The sequence below is a fragment of the Oncorhynchus nerka genome, linkage group LG15, assembly GCF_034236695.1.
Source record: "Oncorhynchus nerka isolate Pitt River linkage group LG15, Oner_Uvic_2.0, whole genome shotgun sequence".
Taxonomy (NCBI): domain Eukaryota; kingdom Metazoa; phylum Chordata; class Actinopteri; order Salmoniformes; family Salmonidae; genus Oncorhynchus; species Oncorhynchus nerka.
In genome coordinates this window covers 64,068,515-64,082,959 of record NC_088410.1, presented here as the reverse complement: position 1 = coordinate 64,082,959, position 14,445 = coordinate 64,068,515, and the positions used below count along the sequence as shown (strand labels likewise).

The following is a 14,445-nucleotide window of genomic DNA, read 5'->3' as shown; positions in this document are numbered from 1 at the left end:
TTGTTTCAGTCTGTTTCTTCCATTTGGTGCCTATAATGAACATGGCCCAGGCTTTTACATAAAGGCAGAACGGGAGCATTGGTTATGAACAGGGGTATAGCCTAATCTGCCATGTGTGTTGATGTGAAACATAAGAACACAAGTGCAAGCGGCCAGATGCCACACTGTTACGACAACAAGAAACAGTTACGCAAACAGGCTATAATGTCGGTAACCTAACACAGGCTCTTCTCTCTTCCAGCACCTCTTTTGGACCGTAACGAGCATTTTATAGCTCCAGAGGCAAAGATTAAAATGTTCTGCACCATAAAACCTCTGGAAAACTTTAGAAAAGCTTTAGATTTCAGAGTTTCTAGGTGAAGCTTTTTTTTTTAAAGAAACAAAAACAAACTGACATTCATTTCAAATGTAGGCTACAGGTCAAATGACCTTCTTGGGAGGCACCCAGTGATTGTGTACCGGTTTATGACAGGAGCAAACATTTCTCCACGATGCTCTATGTCATCAGCCCTGGTCTCACAGAGTTTAGAGAAAAGCTATTTCCAGACCCTACTGATTCCCACACAGGGAAGAAGGCCAAGCAGATGGAGGGGGTTCTGAGGAAATTATTGCAAAACCTCAATGTGGGGGTGAGGTTAGGCCCATGACCACCGCAAATGACTGCTGATGGCACTCCCCCAGAGCCTACCTCCATCCCACCGTGTGGTACTGCCCCGTTTCACCCCTCAGAACGCCTCTTCCCCAGAGCTAAACAACCGTATCAAATTCTGCACGTGTTACATAATGCATAAATCAGTCTACCGGTAGCCTATGTTGAATGTATTTTAAGACATGATCTTGGTTTATTATGGTCTGTAACTTCCCATCAATTGATGTAACCTATGTTGTAGTTAGATACTGACAAAGAAGTTAGTACAACATGTCGATCATGTCTTTTATAGTTGCAGCACACAAGAAGTTAGTACAACATGTCGATCATGTCGTTTATAGTTGCAGCACACAAGAAGTTAGTACAACATGTCGATCATGTCGTTTATAGTTGCAGCACACAAGAAGTTGGTACAACATGTCATGTCGTTTATAGTTGCAGCACACAAGAAGTTAGTACAACATGTCGATCATGTCTTTTATAGTTGCAGCACACAAGAAGTTTGTACAACATGCGTTTACTGTAGTAACACATGCGCAGAAAGTACAGTTGTTTAGCTACAGGAAGAGGCATCCAGAGAATCTGGTTACGCAGCCACTCCAGTCTATATACCAGCAGCCCTTTAATGGTTCTTATCTAACTTGCTTCAGAAAATACATTGTGTTGGTAATGACGATAATGACATGACTCACCAGCTTCAATACAGAACATACAGAATTTTGCTATAGACATAGGTTTAACCCTACAGAAGATACTGAGCACTATAGTCTAACTGGGTCTGACTGGGTCTGGACATTCACAAAGCATCTCAAAGTAGGAGTGCTGGTCTAGGATCAGGTCCTCCCTCTTATTTAGCTATCCTACTCTTCAATCCCAGAAAACACACCCACTGGGTGGCCTACCAATTTCATCAGGTTTACTGTGTACCTTTCATTTGATTGGCGCAATATTAGAATGTAGCCTATGGAGAATGCGTTCAGAATGGAGATCAGTGAGAGCCATCAAAACATAAGCATATTCCTCTCTGTTTCAGAAGCCATGCTTAGATTAAATAGCATTCTGATATTTCTTCATATGTATGTTTAGGGAAGTTTTCAAGAACCCTAAGCTACTTTACGAAAAAAATCAGGTTGAGAGCCTTTACGCACGAAAATTGCAACATCGAGTTCTTCAACCTATTGTAATGTTGAAAGACTGGTGTACATAGAATTATAATAGGGAGGACAGTACAACAGCATAGCCCTATTGCTTGCACTGACTATGGAACTGTGTGATGACAATGGCCAAGTATTGCAGCATGTGTCATGTTCAAACGGTTTACGACAGAAATATGTGTCATGTTGCTATGTTTTTCAGTTTGCTGCCATGTGACTGGTTTCACGTTCATCTTGAGTGTACATAACGAAAAATCATCTGAAACCATTTCTATGTTTATTTACAATCCCCTTCTGCAAACAAATTATTCATTTACCTAGCTCTTATCAATCAATAACTTCATTTATAAATTACAGTGCATGAAGAATGGTGTTATTTGTATCGGGAAAAATTAAGTAGATGTTTTTCTACTTGGAACCGACAGGTTTGCTAGACCTTATTCATGGTTTCCTCGTGAAAAAACATGATGTATTTATGAAGAAATTAAATCAAGGTCAGAATACGCATATCTGTAGACACACCTATATTTCTGTGATCTCCACCCCAAACGCATAGGTTGCTGGCATATGCATTTCCCCATGCTTAAATTCAAGGTCTGAATGCGCACAGAGGAAAGTGTGTGAAAAGGTCATTAAGTTCCATTTACGTGCACGTACAGTACCAGTCAAAAGTTTGGACACACCTTCTCTTTCAAGGGTTTTTCTTTATTTTGACTATTTTCTACATTGTAGAATAATAATGAATACATCAAAACTATGAAATAGCACATGGAATCATGTAGTAACCAAAACAAGTGTGAAACAAATCAAAATATATTTTAGATTTTACATTCTTCAAAGTAGCCAGCCTTTGCCTTGATGACAGTTATGCACACTCTTGGTATTCTCTCATCCAGCTTCATGCGTTAGTCACAATTAACAGGTGTTCCTTCTTAAAATATTTGATTTCCTTCTTAATAAAAAATAAAGAAAAGCCTTTGAATGAGTAGGTGTGTCCAAACTTTTGACTGGTACTGTATATCTCGGTTCTGTCTGGGTGGGTGTCTGGTCCGTGTGTTTACCTCTTTGGAGGGCTTTCTCAGGACATCTCCAACCCCCCCTCCACTCCTCAGGCCATGGCTCAGCACAGTGACGATACACATGAGCAGAGAGTCACACGTACGCTCCTTGCCATCCTCCCTGTCCTCCACAAAGTCTGAGGGAGAGTGGCAGGGAAGAGGGTTAATACACACACAACATCTAATTGCCCTTTCACCTTACACTATAGGTTATTATTATTGTATATAGTTTTACTGTATTGTACCTTCCACTTGGAGCTCTGTGGTGCAGTTGTTCTCTCCAGTCTCAGACCGACACATCCCAGCAGACACCATCTCATTGGCCAAACTGGCTCCGTTCTCTATAAAAGACATCAGGTTAGGTAGCAACATGTGTTAATGGCAACTAGATGAACAACACCTCCAGATAACACCATTATATTGTTTTCCTTGTCCCTGTACTGTTATGGCTTTCCAGGGTGTGAGGGAAATTTGGTTGTTGTGTAACTATGTGCAACTCCTATCAACAGAGTTGAGGAGTTGGCAAGACGCCCCAAACAGATCTAGGACCAGGCTAATAAACATTCCTGGTCTGCTCTATAGAATTGGAAGGAATGGAACGGGCATCCCCATTCAGATTAATTATGCCACAATGGGTGGACTGGCTGCCATATTGTGTGTCCCCATAGCAGTAAAACAAATAGTAATTATATTTCTATGGTCTCCTCCTTGTCCTCACCCAGGGTGGTGTTGGGGATGTGATCCACCTCCAGGATGAAGTCATCCTTGAAGAAGATGTACCCCACGATGGAGAACAGGTAGACCAGGATGAGGGCCAGCACTGCTGTCAGCACGATGGAGCGACCGTTACGGGTCACACTCTTTATCACGTTCAGTAGAGTCTCCTCCCTGTACACCAGGTCAAAGAGCTGCACGAGAGACACAATACAGAGTTAACACAGAGTTATAGTTTGACCTAATATGGAAACAGCATGGAAGCATTTAGGAATGATTATTTGTTCAATATCTGTTTGGAATTATACTTTTTTGTGTCCTCGATAAATGTATTGAGATAAATATATTCTGGTTTAGAAAGATAAAGTGTAAGAGGGATTGATACATTTGTCCAAAAACAGAATCATTTGGAGAAATAATTTCCTCTTTTTACGCGTCTTCTTTCATAGCCGTTATTTTTTCCTGAGCAGATTCCCAGCCATTTTCTCTATGACAGGACTTTTCAGCAGTATATCCTATCATACACATGGACATTGTCTGCATCCTGAGTGGCGCAGCGGTCTGAGGCATCGCTACAGACCCGAGTTCGTTCCAGGGCTTTATCACAACTGGCCGTGATCTGGAGTCCCATAGGGGGGCGCACAATTGGCCCAGCGTCATCCAGGTTTGGCCGGGGTAGGCCGTCATAGTAAATAAGAATTTGTTCTTAACTGTCTTGCCTAGTTAAATAAAAGTTAAATAAAATAATAAAAATCCCCTGGGCCTCAGAGTTAGTTACTGAATGGAAAACATCCAGACTGGCACATGCAGTACGCCTGACACATAAAACACCAGCAAGCACCACTCAACTCCCCAACAACATATCCTAAGCCAGTTCCTGTTCATTAAAAGCCACTGTCCTTAAATACCCTCTGTGTGTGTGTGTGTTTGCGCCTGCATGCACACACCAGAACATACGCTAATGTCCCTGGACAGCTTCCTATTAAGTGTAACTGTAGGCTCACCATCAGCCATATATATTAATATACAGAATATATATGTAAATGTATAGATGTGCTCACCAGTAGGCTGTAGAAGAAGACATGGACAAAGACCCCCAGGCTACAGATGATGAGGTACATGAGGTGGTAGAGGAACTCAACGTCCAGGATCATGGCCTTGTAGCCCCGTGTGAACGTCCCTCTGTTCCCCACAAAACTCATCAGGAAGATGGTCTTATTACACACCTGCAGGGACACGATAGATCAAATAATGATTATAAATATAAACCTAACTTTGATTTAAATCAGGAAATCCCACATTGAGGTCAGAAGACCTCCTTCACAAGTGAGACCTCACCATTAATAGAGTGGGAGGTAACACTAAGTAAAGTATCCAGCCATAATGCTTTATAATGTGTTGTAAGCATGTATAAGCCTTCATTATGTCTTATAAAACAAGGCTTAGAATATTTGAGGTCTCTCTCTACATAAATTGTCAATATTCTCCTTGGACATGCACTACATGATGATCCATGATGACCATAAGACACAACATATATAGGACAGGCATTTCATGGATTAGCAGTGGATTGTTTTTAGTATAGTAGGTTTTTAGTAATACTGGGGTTCAGTAGATGAGTGTGGGGTAGCTGTCTCCCAGCTACAGGGAGCGAAGGGAGACAGACAGAGGGAGGAGAGGAAGGCAGAAGAGCCCATTTGAGGACACACAGGGAGCAGGCCGTGTGAAAGGGGCAGTTCCAATGACTTTTTGGTGGCTGCAGGTGGGGTGGCAGCCTCCTCCAGTGTCTAGTGGCGCATTTCCCAGCTGACCGACCAAACACTCAAGCTATGCCAGTGAGCAAGCCATGCCAGTGAGCGAGCCACGCCAGGGAGTGACACCACAGGCAGAATGAGCACTGGAGAGAGGTCTGCATGGAGGGGGCATGTGGACAAGGTATGTGGGTAGTGGGCAAACAGGTGGGTATGGGCTGTTGAGTGAGGTGTGAAGGGAGTACCTGGGGCTGGGGGTATGGAGGAGTGGGGGAGCCTACTGAAGACTAGCAAGACCATTCACATTGGAGCACATGGAAAAAAAGATGAAGTGTGTGACTTATGATACAATAAAGTCATTCACACACGTTTCCCCATGCAGACATACGTTGAATGCTCCCAGCAGAAACAGGGTGGGCTGCAGGCCCACGGAGAAGATCAGGCGGATGATGGTGGCGATGATGAGGGTTCGGACCCCCAGGGGCTGGGGCATGGCCACCACGATGGCCAGCAATGCAAACATGCCCACCCAGAGCAGGGCAGACAAGTGGGGCTCCAGGGTACCTGCCGAGGACACAAACACACATAAGCATACACACACGCCAGTGGAGTGTATTAATGGATGCGAAGGCCAGGCAACCCAAAAAATGGATGCGAAGGCCAGGCATCCCAAAAAATGGATGCGAAGGCCAGGCATCCCAAAAAATGGATGCGAAGGCCAGGCATCCCAAAAAACGTATTTTTTAAATGAAAAAGTATCTTTTGTCTCTGTGTTTTCATAATTCAATTCACAAGAGGCTGAATCTCACTGGAGAAAGCACACAACATCGCCCCTCTGTATGTGTAGGCCATCTGTCTGATGCTGTCTGGTCAAAAAGAGTATGACAATGCTGCTGCCTGCAGCATTGAATGAAAGGGAAGCTAGCAAGCATTTGGCCTCCCTTGATAAAAAAAAGTATAAAATATATCAACACTCAACACTGAGCTAAGCTGAGTGAGCGCAACCGAATGGTCTTGGCACAGCCCAAACAAAAGTGAAAAGAGAAACATTTGGCTTCACTCCTATCACATCGCGTCGAGAGAGAACTATGTCATTGACAGAAACAACTTGAATTGTTGCATCTCATTTTGTTGTTGTCCTCCGGTAGCTCGCTAGCTAAAATTGGCCCTTTCCTAAATTAACCATGGATGAAGATAAGGATTTGGACTTTTACTTCATTCTCCATACTGGCCATTGATTATAATGGCAATTCTGATCCAACCATAAATTCATACATTGTGCCCCTGGACTGAGAGGATGGAAGTTCAATATGTAACTAGATGTAGAAGGCTAATGTTAACTAGCTAATGTTTCCCATGAAAGGAAGTTAGCCTAGCGAGCAAGCATAGCCAGCATAAAATAAAAAGCGTATACTGTATGACATAGACCGTTTCGTCAACATTAAAGAGAGGAGGGTGGCATCGTAGTTTCTCTACAAGTTGGGTGAGTCAACATGCTTTTTCTACTTGCACGCAGGCACACAAATCAGAACCATAGACAGCCACATATTTAGCTTACTTTGATTAGACCCCATATTTTTGGTATCTTTTAGATGTCACTGTACAAGACTTAACATAGGTGATATATGATGTTGAAATGTTGAAGTTGAAATGGTGCTGGAATACATGCGGGAGCTCCTGTTTTCTTTGCGACTTTCAGTAACTCTCCGTGGTTCTAGATCTATATAGTAGGGTACATGCAATATGCTTTGTGGACTTCACAAATTATCAAATAGAAACATAAATAAATAGCTTTTTAGCTAGGACAGAGTGAGAGATCTACTTGGATGGGCCTAACGGGAGGGATATATAACCTGAAAAATAGCTGTTATTAGCAGAGTTTTGGAACTCTTTGTTATTGGTCTATTAACTTAGCGACTGTTGCTATATTTAGCTAGTTTTCAGACCCCTCCAGCAACTTTTATTGGTAAAAGATTATAGTGATACATTTACCTACTTTTCAGGCTGCTTTTGGGGAGTTTGGACACTGTGAGATTCTATGGTTTTGATAGCATTTAGCAACTTTTCCCACTCAATTCTTCCGCAAACGAGAATAGGAGAAGCTGTTTGTGCAACATGAGTCACAGCAACGGCGCGCACACAGGTAGAGAAGCACAAGGCGAGGGGGTGTGATGCGTGAGAGTTGGCGAAAACGCAATTTTTGTCAATTGGTGCTGTGATGTCGTCGCAGCCTTGACAAAATGTCACCTATTGACTTCTAGAGACAAAACAAGGAGCCAATAGCGGATCACACTGCAAATGTTTTGTCAACACTGGTTGTACAATGATGTATGATACAAAACACAGGAAAACTGAATTTTGAGTACACTGGGCCATTAAGCATTAATTTACACAAAGACACACACACACACACACACACACACACACCTACCTTGTCAGCCTACAATCCCCACTTACAAACAACAATCTTTCCACATAAGAATGATGTAATAAATAATGCAATAACGTTAGCTCATAGTTATACAGAAAGGCACTTGAGAATGAAAATGACGGTGCACATTTAGACCAAGACGCTTTTCCCTGATCTCTGACTACCAGCAGCCACCTGGGGACTTTGAGGAGCTGCACTTTGAACTCAAACAGAGCATGTTACATAACCCTAAAAAAGTAGGACACATTTGAGTGTGTTTTCCTTAGTGGGGCTTTAGAGAGACGCCTACCTGATGCTCCCCTTGATCCAGGGGTAAATCCTGGATTAATGTGACAGTCATAGGGTTTCATGTGGCTCTGCCGTCACTACCACCGAACCAATTGCATCCCCACCAGCACCAGCAGCCCCCCCACCCCAACCTGAACTAGGCGTGTAAAAAAGGGCCACGCAAAGACCTGGTTTTGTAACCAGCCCCATTCACTAAACCAGGAGCTTACTACTGGCAGGTGTGTTTGTGTTAGTGATGAGGGGGGAGTGGGTGAAATCGATATTTACATATCGCAATATCCTTTTGGATGATATTACAGTGTATTAATACTTTGTATCAATTTGTAAAATAAATGAAAAAGTAGCTGCGCCAAAACATTTTCCTCCTCCATTTTCTTTTGAAATAGTGAGCCAACATGTTTGCAGTAGTTTTATTTCCAAGACTGACCAAAACTCATTTTCTTATGCTCTCCCGTCTCTCTGCAGCAGACATGTAGTGAGCAATGTGTTTGGAACATCAAATCGCAATATTGAACCGCAATACATATAGAATCATGAGAATCGCAATAGATATCGTATCGGCACCTAAGTACAGTGATAATATTGTATCATGAGGTCCCTGGCAATTCCCAGCCCGTGTGTGACTGTGGTGCATGGGAACGGGGGTGGGAAATTAGGGCCGAAGAAAAAGAGAGAGGGAGAAGTAGAGAGAAGAGGTAGATCGACATGAGAGAGAGGGAAGAGAGGGAAGACAGATGTAAAGAAGGAAGAAGAGGAGCAAAAATGGAAAATAAAAAGAATGAAGGGAGACAACAAGAGTGAAAGAGAGAGAGAGAGAGAGAGAGAGAGAGAGAGAGAGTGAAAGAGAGAGAAAGAGAGAGAAAGAGAGAGAGAGAGAGAGAGAGAGAGTGAAAGAGAGAGAGAGAGAGTGAAAGAGAGTGAAAGAGAGTGAAAGAGAGAAAGAGAGAGAGAGAGAGAGAGAGAGAGAGAGTGAAAGAGAGTGAAAGAGAGAGAAAGAGAGAGAGGAATACTCCCTCCCTCTCACATGACAGGTGCCACTTACATAACTACCACTGCCTCTAAAAATATTATACTGAAAGATTCATGACTGACTGGCTGGGGGCTGCTGGAGGGGTGTGTGTGTGTCCGACCCCCAAAAATAGTGTGTAAATATGTAAATGTGTGTATTTGTAAACACACAAGAACTAGGCCAAAGGTATGTGGGGTGTCACGTGACTCCCTCTCCCTCTTCACACAGCTCTACTGTACTGTAGGGAGGGAAACACACACACAGGCACACTGGGATACTGCTGTAGTCAACAGGAGAGGCCTCACCCACAGCCATTCTGCTCCACTCAGTTTTCTTATTTTTCCTTTATACTTTTACAAACTCTTTCAATGACGGCCTAGGAACAGTGGGTTAACTGCCATGTTTAGGGGCAGAACGACAGATTTATACATTGTCAGCTCGGGGATTCGATCTTGCAACCTTCCAGTTACTAGTTCAACGCTCTAACCACTAGGCTTACCTGCCACCCCAGTAATTACCTCATCTCTGACCGTACTGGGTAAACGGCCTGTATAGCAGCACTCTCTGGATAAGACTAATCTCAATGAGCCAATGTATATGAATGTTCCACATTAGAAAGGGCTTTGGAAGTTTTTGAGTGTTATGCATTTCTTCAAGTATTTGAACTGAACTGGGTGCATCAAAAGAGGTTAGCTTTAAGATGTGCTTTACAGAAGCCAATGAAAGGTTGTGCTGAAGTGTTTAAATGGCTCAGTGAAGTGAGTGAGTGAGTCCTGATCCCAGTCAGGTGACTAGAGGTCACTCTGCTGAAAAGGAAAATGCATAGACCAGCACACATTTTAAGCTGGTCCATGCCGGCCCAGCTGGTCTGACCAGCATGGTCTACTTTGTTCTGCTGGGAAAACAGCATGGTCTAGCTGTTTATGCTAGCAGACCAGCCTTCATTGTTTTTTCACTGGTGACAAGCATTCATTGTGTTTTTACTAGTGACCAGCCCTGGTTGTGTTTTCCCTGGTGACAAAATTCTGTTGTGTTTTCACTGGTGACCAGCCTTTGTTGTGTTTTCACTGGTGACCAGCCTTTGTTGTGTTTTCACTGGTGACCAGCCTTTGTTGTGTTTTCACTGGTGACCAGCCTTTGTTGTGTTTTTACCGGTGACCAGCCTTTGTTGTGTTTTCACCGGTGACCAGCCTTTGTTGTGTTTTCACCGGTGACCAGCCTTTGTTGTGTTTTCACCGGTGACCAGCCTTTGTTGTGTTTTCACTGGTGACCAGCCTTTGTTGTGTTTTCACTGGTGACCAGCCTTTGTTGTGTTTTTACCGGTGACCAGCCTTTGTTGTGTTTTCACCGGTGACCAGCCTTTGTTGTGTTTTCACCGGTGACCAGCCTTTGTTGTGTTTTCACCGGTGACCAGCCTTTGTTGTGTTTTCACTGGTGACCAGCCTTTGTTGTGTTTTCACCGGTGACCAGCCTTTGTTGTGTTTTCACCGGTGACCAGCCTTTGTTGTGTTTTTTTTTGTCTGATCTCTGTCACCCTCACTGACCTGATGGTATGGCAGGAAGGTCCGTTTTCTGCCAACCAAGCGGTTGAGGCAAGGTAAGGTGGGGTCCCAAGTGTGTTCATCAACAAATGCTTAGTAGTTGTCAACTAATGTTATACGCTTTCTTGTAATCAGGAAAGTTTGGTGAAGGTACACTGAGCTTCTGGCAGCTAGTTGCAAGTAAGTTACTGTGCATTTGACAATAACTTACCGACATCTGGGTGCCAGTGAGTTACTAGCTGTTACTGGCTATTAAGTTACTGTGAATTTTACAATAACTTACTGACATCTGGTTGCCAATTGGGTAACTCAAAATTCACAGCAACTTCCAGGCACCTGACTTAAACAGTAACCTCTTAACAGTGCAGCTCTTTAATGTCACAAGCTCTAACAAAGACTGCAGAACTGACAGTGTTTAAAGAGGTACTCAACCTTCGACAACATAACCATCAACCACCTAAACTGGTACTACACTTCCACTGACAGTTGTCAACAATATACTAGAAAAAGCTGCCAAAATATGGGGCCCATTGATACATTGCCCCCACCTACATTTCAAAATGCAGTGGTGATAGTACCTTATATTCAAAATATTGGGTAAAAAAATGAACCATTATACTAGATTATCCACACATGTACCCTAAAAGGAACCAGTACCCGGTGAGTTCTTATGTGTACCTCTGAAGGTACCTTATGTGTACCTTTGACCTTTTTGTACCTAACTGTATCCTAATATTGAGATTGTGTGGATATACATTCTTGGTAATAAAGATGTGCCTGGTGGCACTGCTAAAACAATAATGCACTTCCACCCAAAAGCTTGCAAGTTCAAATCCCCAAAGCATTTATGCACACTTTACATCAAGTGTCCCTAAGCACTGCTATTTTTACATTGTTGTTGTCAGATAATCAAACAATTATTGACTTAATTCTGGGCACATTTTAGTAAAGCGCAGAAATGTATTCTTGCCATTAAATGTGTGGGCAAATCTCTGTCATACCCACAGACCTGCTGGCGTAGCAGGAAATTCTAGTCAATAGCAACCGAGAGGTTGTGAGATTAAATCCCAAGTTAGGTATCGTCTCAAGTAACCAGCATTTTACAGCAACACCTTTATTCAGCTGTAAAAATACAGTAACTTGTTGTTTACCTTACTTTCACTGCAACCAGTAGCCTGTATTGTACCATAAAATGACAGGAACTTAAACAGTATAGCATTTCATTGCATAAAAGGAAAACATGGTGGAGAGGGAAATAACAGGATGGTTCTTCACACCATCACAGCAGTAATGAACCCTTCCACTCAAAATGTTTTAGAAAATAATCATGGTTATACATGTCACCCTCAGCCCTGACAAGGAACCCCGAAAAAATATAGTTTGTATATTCTGCTCCAGCATGGTCTAGTAGCTGGTCTGCAAAACCATGCCCATCATTATGATATTTCCCAGCATGCTCTATTACAGATTGAGTTGTAGAATTATTTGTTTCCAATGTCTGTGTTGTTGCATGTACATTGACTGATAAATTAATCAATTCATTGATCTTATAGTACACAAAGAAAAATAACATACATTTTTCTAAACTAATCCATTATGGATATATTGTACCCGTTACTGAAATGGTTGTTCCAGTTTAGGTTGCCTCATTCATTCACTTTTTATTTCTAGTGGTCATTTTGAATGCATATTTTGGGTGAATCAAAGTTCAAAATTGTTGGATGTCCTCACTCAGGTTAGAGTCCAATAGGAACGAGACATCACTTTGCAAGTGAGCATAATGTGACTTGATGTTGGTTTTGTGGGTGACAAGCATATGCTGGTACGGTACGTCCAGTGTCCAAAACACAGTGAAGGCTGGTCACCAGCCTATGCTGTTTTTTTCAGCAGGGCAACGGGTCAGAGGGGAAGGAAGGTAGGAGATTACTGAGCCAGGGCAAGTTTGGGAAGTGAAGGCCAGGCAAAGGATTGTGGGTGACTTTTCTGAGGCCAAAATGTCACAAAAATATTTGTATTTCTGAACCACAAAGATCAGAATGCCCAATACATACACTTACTGGTACACCGTTTGGAAATATTTACTGTTGTGCACTCATAATGTTCCATAGTGCAAAAGTAGCTGTGTTACAAACACAAAAACACAAAAATCTTAGCAATCCAGTTGCACTGAGATACATGTAGAAGTCCAAGTGATGCAGCGCAACTGGGCTGGATCATACCACCGATTTTGGCCCTCAGTGTTGTGTGTGCGGCTCACGCAACCTTCCTCTGACCCGATGTTCTACAGCAGCACCTCAAAGGGATATACAAACTTGCTTGATCTCTGAGGGGAACAGAGCCGTGGCCGGAGTGCCCACATAAACAGACCATGGCTCAACACACATGAAAGAATCAGCCATGGAAACAGCGGAAACCTGAAATCTCTTAACTCCTTCATGTACAGGGAAGAGTCTTAGCACTGACTGAAGATACAGATGATGTCCCTAGTGAACAGCTGCAGTACGTGTAGACAATGGTTCATTTGTAAAAGTGTTTTCTTACCAACACTACACGCATATACACTGTAAAAACATATCCTGTTGTTTTTACAATATCTTACTGGCAGCCAGTTGCCTGTAAGCTACTGTTTAAAAAAGTACAGTAGGTTACCATCATTTCCAAAGAAACTTTGGTTTAACAGTACATTGCCGTAAAGTTTATACAAAATGTAAATGTCGAAAGTCAGGGTTGCTGGCAGGTGACTGACCTTCACGCAAACCCTCCAGGGGGTAGAAGAAGGCCACCAGGAGGTTCATGAGGACGGCCAGGTTGAAGGAGATGTTACTCCAGAATGACATGTTTCTGGAACACCAGTACAACACGGGCTGGGCTAGAGGAGAGAGAGGGAGAGAGAGAGACAGAGAGAGAGAGACAGAGAGAGAGAGCGAGAGAGAGACAGAGAGAGAGAGAGAGAGAGAGACGTAGCGAGAGAGAGAGAGAGAGGTAGCGAGAGAGAGAGAGAGAGGTAGCGAGAGAGAGAGAGAGGTAGCGAGAGAGAGAGAGGTAGCGAGAGAGAGAGAGGTAGCGAGAGAGAGAGAGGTAGCGAGAGAGAGAGAGGTAGCGAGAGAGAGAGAGGTAGCGAGAGAGAGAGAGGTAGCGAGAGAGAGAGAGGTAGCGAGAGAGAGAGTAGCGAGAGAGAGGTAGCGAGAGAGAGAGAGAGGTAGCGAGAGAGAGGGAGAGAGACAGACAGAGACAGACAGAGAGAGACATAGAGAGAGGAACATAGAGAGACAGGTAGAGGTGTAGAGAGAGGTAGAGGTGTAGAGAGAGGTAGAGAGAGGTAGCAAGAGAGAGGTAGCAAGAGAGAGAGAGAGGTAGCGAGACAGAGACAGAGAGAGGTAGCGAGAGAGAGAGAGAGGTAGCGAGAGAGAGAGAGGGGTAGCGAGAGAGAGAGAGAGGTAGCGAGAGAGAGAGAGAGGTAGCGAGAGAGAGAGAGAGGTAGCGAGAGAGATAGAGAGGTAGCGAGAGAGAGAGAGAGGTAGCGAGAGAGAGAGAGAGGTAGCGAGAGAGAGAGAGAAGTAGCGAGAGAGAGAGAGAAGTAGCGAGAGAGAGAGAGAGGTAGCGAGAGAGAGAGAGAGAGGTAGCGAGAGAGAGAGAGAGGTAGCGAGAGAGAGAGAGAGGTAGCGAGAGAGAGAGAGAGGTAGCGAGAGAGAGAGAGAGGTAGCGAGAGAGAGAGAGAGGTAGCGAGAGAGAGAGAGGTAGCGAGAGAGAGAGAGAGGTAGCGAGAGAGAGAGGTAGCGAGAGAGAGAGAGAGGTAGCGAGAGAGAGAGAGGTAGCGAGAGAGAGAGAGAGAGGTAGCAAGAGAGAGGTA

At 43.5% G+C, this 14,445-nt stretch overlaps 1 protein-coding gene across 5 annotated transcripts in view; it reads right to left on the bottom strand.

Moving 5' to 3' along the window:
* Positions 1-14,445, bottom strand: part of LOC115143109 (inositol 1,4,5-trisphosphate receptor type 1) — a 169,181-nt gene that overhangs the window by 9,137 nt on the left and 145,599 nt on the right. For all 5 annotated transcript variants that reach the window (XM_029683196.2, XM_029683197.2, XM_029683198.2 and 2 more), the window contains 6 exons: positions 13,342-13,464; positions 5,715-5,890; positions 4,637-4,801; positions 3,580-3,769; positions 3,107-3,202; positions 2,865-2,998 (listed from right to left, as the gene is read on the bottom strand). In XM_029683196.2, coding sequence (XP_029539056.1) covers positions 2,865-2,998; positions 3,107-3,202; positions 3,580-3,769; positions 4,637-4,801; positions 5,715-5,890; positions 13,342-13,464 — 884 coding nt within the window. The remainder of the gene's footprint in view (positions 1-2,864; positions 2,999-3,106; positions 3,203-3,579; positions 3,770-4,636; positions 4,802-5,714; positions 5,891-13,341; positions 13,465-14,445) is intronic.